The sequence below is a fragment of the Mobula hypostoma genome, chromosome 11, assembly GCF_963921235.1.
Source record: "Mobula hypostoma chromosome 11, sMobHyp1.1, whole genome shotgun sequence".
NCBI lineage: Eukaryota > Metazoa > Chordata > Chondrichthyes > Myliobatiformes > Myliobatidae > Mobula > Mobula hypostoma.
In genome coordinates this window covers 70,230,170-70,243,580 of record NC_086107.1, presented here as the reverse complement: position 1 = coordinate 70,243,580, position 13,411 = coordinate 70,230,170, and the positions used below count along the sequence as shown (strand labels likewise).

Here is a 13,411-nt window from a genome sequence, read left to right as displayed (position 1 = left end):
ATTCATCTTTCATAATGGATCTGTGGGCCAGGAGGTATCCATAAGCCTTAAAAATTTTGCTTGCTTTGTATGACATACTATCTTGGTATTTTATAGGGATGCCCTGAATATATTGATGCAAAAAGGCAGCACGTCAGCACAAATGGCAACAGCTCCTGCCCCTGTTCAGCCTCATTTGAAGGCACCTCAACCAGCACCATGTGCCCCTCCATATGATAGACCTTCCACTCCAGCAGTCTCCATCCCAGGACAGCCGTTGGCTCCGGTAAGATTTTATGAATCAAATTTGATAGAATGGGATCAAATATTTTAATAAGTTTGTTATTTAACCACATGAGATCTTGCTTTGCATTGATACGGAAGATGTAAAAAACCTAGCAAGTGAAATATTTGTATTTGATATTAACCCAGTGGCCAAAGGCAACAATCAAATTATACTAATGATAATATAGGTAACTTCATTCCCAAATCTGCTATTTTATACAGACTTACAGAGATACTTCCTGGATTATTTAAGGGTATTTTAATGTGCAAAATTGCACTGCAATGTTTTTTAGCTTTGCAACAAACACTGAACTACTCATCAAAAATCCATGAAGGTAGATGTAGGAAGATTGTTCCCGATGTTGGGGAAGTCCAGAATGTGGGGTCACAGTTTGAGGATAAAGGGAAAGCCTTTTAGGACCGAGATGAGGAAAAACTTCTTCACACAGAGAGTGGTGAATCTGTAGAATTCTCTGCCACAGGAAAGAGTTGAGGCCAGTTCATTGACTATATTTAAGAGGGAGTTAGATATGGCCCTTGTGGCTAAAGGGATCAGGGGGTATGGAGAGAAGGCAGGTACAGGGTTCTGAGTTGGATGGTCAGCCATGATCATACTGAATGGCGGTGCAGGCTCAAAGAGCTGAATGGCCTACTCCTGCACCTGTTTTCTATGTTTCTATACCATGACTATTGAGACGAAATTTCTTTGCCGCTCTCTACAATGTATTTCTTTCTCTTTGCCTCTTCCCTTTCCTCTTCCTCTCTTTTTCTATCTTTTACTTTCCCTTCTTCCCCTCCCTTCCTCCCTAATCCTAACAGGAATTCATCTGACATACGTCTTTTAACTGACATTGCAGTCTTAGTATGAAGGAACTGAACACCAGGAACCCACTTCACCTTCTCTGAATGTAGATGACCTTTAATATGACAGGTCCCAATGTTTTTCACAAAAGTATGGCCAAATGATATTTGACTCCCATAGGAAATTGATAGGATCACTTTTAAAAGAAGTAAGCAAAATATAGAAGTACCTACAGACTTTCTTATACTGTAGAAGTAGTCCCTTCAGTCCATTGGGTCTATACCAATTCTCTAAACAACCTTGTCAATCCCATTGTCCCACTTATTTCCCGGTAACCTATTCCCTTTCATATACTGAGTATCGAGCCTAAGCAATTGAAAACATAGCTACATAATGTAGAGCACTTAAAATCAGCCATGTAAAGATGCCAGAACTGAAGTAGTGCAGGTAGCACTCTCAGGGCCGGTGAAAATTACAGAGATAGGTGCAGGCGCAACAGTGAGTATGCTTGAAAACAAGGGTGAGAATTTTAAAATCAAGGCATGTTTAACTGAAAGCCAGAATAGGTCGGCGAGTAGTGATGGGTGAGTGAGATCTTATTCTGTTAGGTTAGGCATTTTGGTTAGATTTTAAACTTGTAGAGATGAGAAAACAAAAGCTAACTGAAATGTTTTCAAATAGTCGTCATCATTAGGTCGCATTTGGAATTTCCAGTCAGCGGACAATTTCCCTGCACGCCGCTCTGGCATATTGGGAAATCATGTTCGTGGCCGGTTACAGCAGTGGTTTGCCTTTGCCTTCTGCCAGGTGAGGTTAAAGAGATCACCACCTCTTGTAGTGGATGACCAGGATGTCTAAGTTCCTTGCCGTGCTCTTAGTGCTCCACAAACGCCTGCTGGGCCTGCCTTCTTGACCATTGGACCATTAATTGGTCTTTTCCACTCAATCCCCCATGGCCAGGCTTCACATGCTGGGATAGGCAGATCCCCTACCTCACCGAGGGTCGAAGACCCGTCAGCTACCCTCACCTGGTTTGGCCCGTCTGCCGAGACGGTTTACCGAGGTGTGGCCGCTGCGCATGTTCCAGCTACTTGGAGCCACAGATGAGAACTGAGTGCCAGGTGGGGACCAAAGGTGGACGAGCTGCCCTGAAAAAGGGCAGGGCAAGCCCCCAACCAGAGGTGCTACCCCTCCCTAGACACCCCATACACCTAAAAATTTCAAAGAAATGACTGAAGATTTAAAGTTGATCAGCTGAGTCAGGAATAACGTTGGGGATGACTTGTCAACAACACAGCACAGATATGAGATTGGGGGCTCATTTGCAAGTGACATGTAACAATAAGGCTGTAATTACCTACTTTGGCCTCAAAAGGGACAGAGCTTGTGGTAGGCACCAGAGGAATGGCTATGGTTTTTCCATTATTAGCTGTGTTCTGAGTCTCTGATCATTCTCTTAGCATTTTTATAAAGTGGTTCATACAGATTTTTTTATAATTCCATATTAGCTTAGATTCTTGAGTAGTAATGACAAATAGGTATAAGAGTTTCAGGTATGACAAAGGAAAATGCAAAGGGGGGGGAGTTACATTATTGATTAAGAGAACATAATGATCGTACCTATGATATACTGGAAGAATTGGCAAATGAAGCAATATGGGTAGAATCGATTCTTTTTCCCTGTAAATGTGTGAAAGAAACTGAATCTCGGTGTAGTATATGGTAAAATATATGTACTTTGATAAAAAAAATTACTTTGAAGTTTGATCACTTTGGTGGGGTTACCCAAAAGGTCTTCCTATAGTAAACGGGAATTAGAGGAACACATATATCAGAAACTTATCTACAGAGGGGTATATGAGCAAAATGGTTATATTAGTGAGGGATTTTAACTTTAACTGTATTGACTGGAATTGCCTTAGTGCAAAGGGCTTAGATGGGGTGGAATTTGTTAAGTAAGTTCAAGGAAGTTTTCTTGAGGTAACATATACTATACATAGCCCCTCTATTGACAGGCAGTATCTTAGAGAGCAAATTGAGAAGATGGTAGCTGTGTCAGTGAGGGAATTCTTGGGAACTGTGATCATATCTCGCTAACCCTTGCCCCACCATGTACGTGTCTAAGAACCTCTCAAATGATGCCATTGTTTCTGCTTCAACCACTTCCCTCTGGCAGATCATTCCATATACTCAGCAACCTTTTCATAAAAAGGTTGCCCCTCAGGTCCCTTTTAAATCTTTCCTCTCTCACCCTAAACCTATCCCTCTTTTTGGATTTTTCAACCTGGGGGAAAAGTCCACTTTATCTATGCCTATCATAATTTTAAACATTTCTGTAAGGTTACCCCTAATCTTCCTGCATTCCAAGGGATAAAGACCTTGTCTGGCCAACCTCTCTCTCTAACTCCTCGTATACTGAGCAACCTCTTCGCAAATCTTTTCTGCTCTCTTTCCAGTTTAACTGCATCTTTGCTATAACAAGGTAAACTAAACTGTACACAGTACTCCAAGGCTTCGTGAATGACTTGTAAAACTGCAGCATAATATCCCTTCTCCAATACACCATGTCCTGACTGATAAGGCCAGCATGCTAAATCATCTTTACAGCCACCTTGACAACCTGTAACGTTGCTTTCAATGAACAAATAGCTAGGTAAAGGTAGCTATGCAAAGCGATAAAGTTGGTCTTTAAGTTCAGATCTTGAATTGGGAGAAGGCTAATCTAAATAGTGCAAGTGGGGACCTGGCAAAAGTAGATTCAAAGGAGACTGTTGTGAGTAAAATGACAGTGGATATTTAGGAGTCTCTTAAAGATAGGAGTTCAAGGCCAGCAAGTTCCAGTAAGTGTGAAAGTCTACCTTTGATGTCAAAGCGTATTGAAGGTTTGATCAGGAGAAAAGGATGTATCTGGCAGGTAGAGGCAACTGGAATTAAAGAAGTTTCTTTGGAATTCAAAGTGTGTGAGAGAGAGAGAGAGCAATTACGAGCACCAAAAGGACCGTGAAGAATTATAGAACTTAAAACAATACAGGCCCTTTGGCACACGATGTTATGCTGATTTTTTAACCCACTCTAAGATCAAGCTAACCTTTCCACCCTCCCCCCCCACCCCATAGCCCTTTATTTTTCTTCCATATGCCTATCTAAGAGTTTCTTAAATGCTCCTAATATACCTAACTCTGCCACCATCCCTGGCAGGGTATTACACGCACATACACATACCCACATACTCTGTGTAAAGAACTTACACCTGACTTCCCCTCCCTCTTTTTTCCCTTAAATCACCTGAAAATCATGCATTCTTGTATTACCCATTTCCACCCAGGAAAAAAGTCTCTGGCTGTCCACTCTATCAATGACTTTTTATCATCTTGCACATCTCTATCAACCTATTCTCATGAGACAAGCTCACTCATCCAGGCAGCATCCCGTCAACTCTCCTCTGGACTCTCTCTAAAGCTTCCACATCCTTCCTATAATTCGGCAACCGGAACTAAACACAATACTCCCAGAGTTTTATTGAGACATTACCTTATGAATATTGAACTTAATCAACAACTAATGATGGCCAACCCTCCATACACCTTCTTAACCACTCTATCAACATTTGTGTTAACCTTAAAGGTTCTATAGGCATGGACCCCAAGAACCCACTGTTCTCCACACTGCTAAGGATCCTACCATTAACCTTGTATTCTACCTTCAGGTTTGACCTTCCAAAGTGTATCATTTCACACTTCTCCAGATCGAATACCATCTGTCACTGCTCAGCCCAGTCTGCATCCTGCCAATCTCCCAATGTAACCTACAACAACGTTTTACATATCCACAGCATCACTGACCTTCGTGTTATCTGCACCCTTCCACTTCCTCATCCAAGCCATTTACAAAAGTCATAAAGAGCAGGGATCACAGAACGGATCCCTGCAGAACACTATTGGTCATTGACCTCCAGGCAGAATGCACTCTATTTACTACCACCCTTTGTGTGGTTTGGGCAAGCCAGTTCAGAATTCATGCATCTTTACGTTGTCAACACTGTCCGCATCAGAAACTGAAAAAGGAAATGTGGTTGTGTACGATTGTAAAATATACTTAACATAGTAGAGAATGACAACCCTTTGTGCACTCGTAGCAAAGAATGTGTGCGCACATACACACGCACACATTAGAAGGAACATTGCTTGCCACCTTTCAATCCTCTGGGACTACTCCTTTGGCTAGTGAGAATGTAAAGATCATTGCCAAAGGTGCAACAATCACTTCCCTTGCTTCCCGTGGTAACCTGGGGTATATCCCCTCCAGTCCCAGGACTTATCTATCCTTATGTTTTTCAAAAGTTCCAACATGTTCTTTTTCTTAACTTCAACATATTCCATCATATTAGCTTATTCACATTCACATTCGTCAAAGTCCCTCTCACTGGTGAATACTGAAGTATTTATTAAGGACCTCCTGATCTCCTCTGACTCCAGGCACGTTTCTTTCTTTATCTCTGATTGTCACTCTAGTCACCCTCCTTTTCTCCACATACATATATAATCCCACTCGCTAAAGCCTTCTCATGTACCCTTCTAGCTCTCATAAGTCCATTCTTAAGTTCCTTCCTTGTTACCTTGTAACTCAAGAGCCCTGTCTGATCCTTGAGTATACTTGTTGCATATCTCTAGTCAACCATGGTTTCTCACTGTTCCCTGCCTCAATGGGACAAACCTATCCAGAACCCATGCAAGTGCACCTGAAGCAACCTCCACATTTCCATTGTGCATTTCTCTGAGTGCATCTGTTCTCATTTATACTTCCAAGTTCCTGCCTAATATCATCATAATTTGCCCTCCCCCAGTTAAATACTTCCCAAACCATCGATTCCTGTCCCTGTCCAAGGCAAAGGTACAAGTCAAGGAGTTCTGGTCCCCGTCTCTGAAATGTTCATGCACCCAAAGATGTGTCACCTGCCCAGGTTTGTTGCCTGGTACCAAATCCAGCATGGCCTCTCCTGTGGTCGCTTATCTGTGCATTGTGTCAGAAATCCTTCCTGGGCACCCCTAACAAATTCTAGCCCATCTAAACCTTTTGCTCTAAGGAGGTGCACATCAGTATTAGAAAAGCTGCAGTTACCTATGAGAACAACATTGCTATGTTTTGCACCTTTCCAAAATCTGCTTCCTGATCTGCTGCTGTTGGGAGGTCTATAGAATGCTCCCAATCAAGTGATTGCTCCCTTCTGTTTCTGGCTTCCACCCACACTTACTTAGTACCTTGGCAGGTAAAATTAAAAGAGAATCCTAAGATATTCCACAAGTATATCAGGTGCAAGAAAGCAAGACTAGATCCTCTTTGGAACAAAAGTAGTGTATGCATGAAGCCAAGCAATGTGGGTAAGGTCCTGAACAAGTACTTCTCATTTGTGTTCACAGCAGAACGGGTAAGATCATGAGTTCAGGGACGGGTACCTATATCCTCAGAATTGAGGAGGAGTTAGATGTGGTGGATGCCAAAGGGTTAATAAATTCTCAGTACTGGATGATTTAAACCAAGCTGCTCTGGGAAGCAAAGGCAGAGATAGCTGGGACCCTAAAGGAGGTTTTTTGCAGTTTTGTTAATCGCAAATGACAGAGAAGAGTGGTGGACACCGAATGGTGACCCTTTATTTAAGAAGGCCGGCAGGGGTGAATATAGGCCAGTTAGCCTTTTATCGGTCATGAGAAAATGATTGGCGAAAATCCTAAGGGATTGGAATTATGTACATTAGAGGGAGGCTGACCAGGGATAGTCAGCATGGCTTTGTATGAGGGAAATCCTGCCTCATTAGTTTGAGTTTATTGTAGAGAACAAAGAAGAATGTTGAAGACATGTTGATTGTCTTCATGGACTTTAGATATGCATTGATGAGGTCTAACGTGGTAGGCTGGTCTAGAATGTAAAAGCATGTGGGATCCAAGACAAGTTTAACTGGGTTGGTGATAAGAGGCAGAGGGTAATGGTGGAACACACATCAAAGTTGCTGGTGAACACAGCAGGCCAGGCAGCATTTGTAAGAAGAGGTGCATTCGACATTTCAGGCCGAGACCCTTCGTCGGGACTAACTGAAGGAAGAGTGAGTAAGGGATTTGAAAGTTGGAGGGGGAGGGGGAGATCCAAAATGATAGGAGAAGACAGGAGGGGGAGGGATGGAGCCAAGAGCTAGACAGGTGATAGGCAAAAGGGGATACGAGAGGATCATAGGACAGGAAATTGCTTTATCTGACTGGTTGACTAAGATCAGTGTTTGTGGTATTTATTAATGACTTGTATGTGGATGTAGGTAGTATAAAGAGTTTGTTTGTGGATGACAAGAAAATTTTTGGTATTGTGAATATGTGAATAGCAAGGAAAGTTGTCTAAGTCTGGAAAGTTGGATAGAGCATTGGCAGATGGAATGTAATTTAATCTCAGTAAGTGTAAAATGATTGATTTTGAGAAGTCAAATAGGCCTGGGATATTTACAGTAAATGATAGATCACAAGCAAATGTTGATGAACAGAGGGACCTACAGGTCTAATTCCATAGTTTTCTGAAAGTGGCAAAAAGTGAAGAAAGCAGATGGCATGCTTGCTTTCATGGATTGGGGCACAAAATATAAAAGTTGGGACACTATGTTGCAACTTTACAAAATGTTGGCTAGACTGCACTTAAGAATTATGTGCATTTCTTCATAGCACACTATGAGGAATGCAGACATCCCACCTCTCCCGGAAGATCTGGGAATCTCCCGCATATCGATAGTGGCTCCCTGATGCCTGGAAATTATATACAATATCCCGGAAATAGAATTTTTTTGAGAGGGAGAGGGAAAGCGAGCATCCTGATTGGTCTCTCTTCGTGCTAAGAGTGGTCCCCAACCACCGGGCCGTGAGGAAACAATATGGTTTGGCGATATGAAACAATTTGAGGATAAAGGGGAAGCGGGAAGCCTTTTAGGACCGAGATTAGGAAAAACTTCTTCACACAGAGGGTGGTGAATCTGTGGAATTCTTTGCCACAGGAAACAGTTGAGGCCAGTTCATTGGCTATATTTAAGAGGGAGTTAGATATGGCCCTTGTGGCTACGGGGGTCAGGGGGTATGGAGGGAAGGCTGGGGCGGGGTTCTGAGTTGGATGATCAGCCATGATCATAATAAATGGCGGTGCAGGCTCGAAGGGCCGAATGGCCTACTCCTGCACCTATTTTCTATGTTTCTATGTTTCTATGATATGAGTCGTTTGCACCTTTCCTCATTCCCTGTCACGCACTGTTGAACTTGAACGCACGCCAGGTCATTACCCACGCGTCATCCATGTCAGCGCGGGAAGGAGATCAACTCCTCCAGCTTGTAAATGACGGCGGACTGAAAAGTATGTTTGACATAACATCTCTGTCGGCATTCCGGATCAAAGTCAAGGCTAAATATCCTGAGATATTTAGCCACGAAAGCACTGAAAACGTTGCTTCCATTTCCAACATCATATCGCTGCGAAGTGGAATTTTCTGCAATGAATGCAACGAAAACTAAATTGCGGAATAGACTGGACATAAGGAACCCCCTTCGACTTTTGCTGTCTCCCCTCACCCCTCGATGGGACCGTCTTGTTGCAGGAAAACAAGCCCAGGGCTCCCACTGATTCAGCGATATTGGTGTGTTGCAATGATTTTATATGTTCATACGGGGAAAATATGCGCTGTGTGTTTAATATCCAAACGTTACTTAAAATGTTATGATGCTATTGACTTATCACCTATATTCCGGTCGTGATTAACACCTGCCCCTCACCCCCGCGCCCGGCCGGTCCGCAAGAATATTGTCTATTAAACTGGTCTGTGGTGCAAAAAATGTTGGGGACCCCTGCTAAGTAGACCTATCAGTTTTCTCTGTGGGCGGGCTTTACAGTCAACATCAAAAATAATGACAGTGTTGCTGGCTGCACTGTTTGCAACAGTGACTTTCCTATTGCCCATGGTGGGTTAAAATGTAAAAGACATGTTGGTGAGTTTAGCAGGTGTCATTACAGCATAGCTAACGTTATTTAAACTAGCTGGCTAGCTGTTAAGGAGCTACGCTATTGATGTCCTACGTGATGAGGCCAAACTCCCTGTAGACTTGCTTAAAGTTGTAATAGAATAAACATGATAATATAACATAAGTACATATTTTAATCAACATACATCAAAGTTGCTGGTGAACGCAGCAGGCCAAGCAGCATCTATAGGAAGAGGTGCAGTCGACGTTTCAGGCCGAGACCCTTCGTCAGGACATATTTTAATGTCACATTTGCTGCATGTACCCAACTTGGTTTACAGATTAGACAAAATCACTAAAGAAAGTATTACATACACCCTTGGAGGTCGACGGGGCGGGGGATATGGTGTTGTGGGGGGGAGGGGGTGCTACCTCCCTGAAATGAGTTTTTGCAGGGTGGGATGTCTGGGAATGATGTGTTTGCGCTGTAGGGAGTGCAAGAGCAGATTCACATCTAGACTTGAGGACTCAGTCATGGGGAAAAGAGTGGATCAGCTGGACTTGTTTTGCCTGGATTGATAGAGGCTGAGGGATGACCTGATAAAGATGTAGAAGATTATGAGGTTTAAATAGGATAAATCATTGAAATCTTTCAGAATCAAGTCAAGTCAAGTCACTTTTTATTGTCATTTCGACCATAACTGCTGGTATAGTACACAGTAAAAATGAGACAATGATTTTAATATTAATATTAATAAGAAAGGGCATAGATTTAAATTCAAAGCAGAGTTCAGGGGGAAGTTTTTTTGACATAGTGGTTTTTATCTGGAATTTGCTGAATGAGGTGCTGGAATCAGATACCATCACTGTTTAAGAGACACTTAAGAAGGTGCATGAATAGGCAAGACAGAAGGGTTAGTTTTAACGTGGGATTAGTGTAGATGGACATAATAGTTTGTGTGGAGATGCTTGGCTAGGGGCCTGTTTATGCACTGTACAACTCTGACTATGACTCTAAAATAAGTAATCATTTACCTGTATGTTCTAGGCCTATATAGATTTCAAAACAGGATAAATATTACGTTGATTTACAGTTAGGGTGACAATAATTGACTTTTAAGAAAGAAAATCCATTTATTCCTGCTGGTATACATCCCCAATGAAATCAGTCCTGTAAATATTTGACTCTCTTCCTAGAGAATATTATTCTTGGATCAGGGCTATATTTTGATTAAATTCCTGTAATTCTCTTAAATAAAAATAATAGTGGACCTTGTAATTACTGAAGGATCGTTCTATCTATAGAAATTTAATATATTAATTTTCCTTGGTCATTTCTCTTAACTGTATGCTGGTGTTATGTAAAATTGGTTACTTGATTGTCTATATTTAGTTTAAGGACAGACTTATAGTTAAGTAACATGTCTTACACCCTTGAGATGCTCCAGAGTCATTTTCTTGTATATAAGTAAATTTTGAGGTTAAACTCTTCTATAATGCAGCAGCATAACAGTCTCTTTGCCCATAGTAATGTGATAAAATTAAACTTTTTTCCCTAATGATATTGATTGACAAATAAGTAATGGGCAATGGAACAAGAAGAGTGCCTCCAATTTTTAAAGTAAATAATGCCACCTGACTGGAAAAGCAGATTGGGCTAAAAATTAACCTTCCTTCTTCACCCCCCCCCCATAAAAAATCTCCTCCAATTTCAACATGTCACCAGTTAATAGACTGAATTTCAAACTCAAATTCCAAGTGAGCTTTGAACACACAGCCCTCTGATTCAGAAAAGTGCTGCAATCAACCAAGTCTGGCACCAGTATCGAAGCTGTTAGGGAGTTATCAAATCCGTTTTTCTTTGCTTAGTTCATATATTACCTCTATATGCTATAATTATCAGCATTATATTCAAAGATGAAAATATTTAAAAGAAACAATGTGATAATTCTGTATGATATTGGTTTAAACTTGGTGTGAATCATGTATTTCAATCAAGGCAGTGATTGGGACCATTGAATTCTCCACATGGTGTATAAATTGGGAGACAGAAATGAGAAAATAGTAATAACTTGGCACATTTTCCTAAATCTTTGTGTGTTACAAATTCTCCACTATGTGGAAATGTGCATTGAACCTGCTAGCAGATATCCTTCGCATGGGCCCGCTCCTCTAAAATTATATGCATGAGACTGAGAGTTCATGCACAATTGAATAGACGTTGCATTAGGTCTCTTTTATGTTAGTGTGTGATGTGCACAAAATACCCAGTAGAAAAAAGCTAATTACTTTGTAGAACTAAGTGTCAAACATGCTTCGTTGTTAGTTTTTCAAAAAAGATTCTCCTTTGCATATAAATATTGCAACTGCAATAGAATATCTAAGCCTGTTTTTTCAACCTGATATGGACTGTGTAATGAAGAATTTGATGGTGTAATAAAACAAGAATAATGATCTGGTGGTTAGGGGAAGTTCCTCTTGAAAGGTTATAACTCAAGATCAGGAACAGGAAAAAGGAAGATCCATTGGTGGTTTTTGGCTATTAAACAACTAACTTTGAAGGAATGAGGAAGGAATTGACTGCAGTGAGAGAGAGAGAGAAACTAGCAAGTAATCAAATGCAGTTGAAGGATGAGAATGATTCCTGAATTATATAAATTCAATCAGGCATTACAAGAATGTATAAGGTTACCATCAATTGAAAAGGAGCAAAGTAGAAAGTAACATGGAGAAAATGGGATAGTAATGAAGACAATGAAAACCTAAATAGTTGATGCAGCGAGGGCAGGAAATCCAAATATAGTGAAATAAGGTTATTGAACTATTGTGGATTGTTACAGAGACAATCCAACTGATGAGACAGTGGCTGTTCTATTTAGGAGATTGAAATGCAAGGAACAGAAACTTTTCAATATACAGAATCCTGATTAGACCATAGCTAGAGTATTGTATGTGGTTCTGAACACCATGCTTTTGACCTTGCAGGAAATGTAGTGAAGCTTATTGATTAGTTTTGAGAGGATGATAGTATTGAATCCCGAGCTGTAGTCGATAAAGTGTATCCTGATGTTTGCACCTTTGCTGTTTAGATGTTCCAGGGTTGAGTAAAGAGCTAGTGAGATAGCATCTACCATGGACCTGTTGATATGTTTCAGTACTGTCCTCTCAAAACACTTCATCACTGTTCATGTAAGTGCTAATGGATAAGTCACTGAGGGAAGTTACCACATTTTTCTTTGACACTGATATAATTTAAGCCTGCTTGAAGCAGGTGGGTATCACAGATTGCAGAAGCAAGAGGTTAAAGATCTCAGGATACTGTAGCCGGTTGGTCAGTGCAGTTCTTTAGTACTCACCCAGGTACGCCCTCTGGGCCAGATGCTTTCTGTGGGTTCATTTTCCTAAAGGATATACTCAGGTCAGCCTCAGAGACTGAAGTCACAGGATCACTGGGGGCTGTGGGGGTTTGTGATGGTTCCTCCATGTTTTGACAGTCAAAGTGAACATAGAAGGCCTTGAGCTCATCTGGAAGCTAAGCCCTCTTGTCGCCTACATTTCTTGATTTCACTTTGTAGTAAGTGACAGTATTCAAGCCTTGTCTCAACTATCAAGCATCCATCATTGATTTAAGTTTGGTCTGGAACTGCCACTTTGCCCATTAGATGTCTTTCCAGAGATTGTACCTGGACCTCTTGTAACTTACATGGTCACCAAACATGAGTGCCTCTGATTTGGCCCTCAGCAGATTGTGGATCTCATGGTTCAACCAGGGCTTCTAGTTGACTCTGGAAATGATTATGAGGACACACTCGGCTACAACTGTTTTTATAAAGTATGTGACAACCATGGTGTATTCATTCAGATCCACAGATGAGTCCTTGAACATGGCCCAGTCCACTGACTCAAGGTAATCCCACAGCCACTCCTCTGCCTCCCACAACCACCTCTTTGTTGCCCTAATCTCTGGAACCTTATTCTTTAGCCACTGCCTGTATGCAGGTAGGAGACAGACAGCCAGCTGATCAGATTTCCCAAACTGTGGTCTGGGTATGGAACAGTAGGCATTCCTCATCTAATTATAGCAGTGGTCTAGTGTGATTGGGACCTTTGGTGCTACGGGTTATATGATGATGGTAATTGGGCAGGGATTTCTTCATACAAGCCTGATTGAAATCCCCGACTATGATATGAAATGCATTGGGTTGAACTGTTTCTTATTACGTGAATATAGTACAGATATTGCACAGAACTGTTTGGGCTCCTTTGGAATGTTTGATGCCAGTTTGGCAGGTGTTATCTGAAGAATATTATGCTGGTCATGGAATATGTGTGGAAAAGCAATCCAGTAATGTGCAGAACAGAGGAACTA

At 41.4% G+C, this 13,411-nt stretch overlaps 1 protein-coding gene across 1 annotated transcript in view; it reads left to right on the top strand.

Annotated features, from left to right (window-relative positions):
- pdhx (pyruvate dehydrogenase complex component X) overlaps nucleotides 1-13,411 on the top strand; it is a 257,338-nt gene that overhangs the window by 122,881 nt on the left and 121,046 nt on the right. The window contains exon 6 of the mRNA XM_063062249.1: nucleotides 97-265. Coding sequence (XP_062918319.1) covers nucleotides 97-265 — 169 coding nt within the window. The remainder of the gene's footprint in view (nucleotides 1-96; nucleotides 266-13,411) is intronic.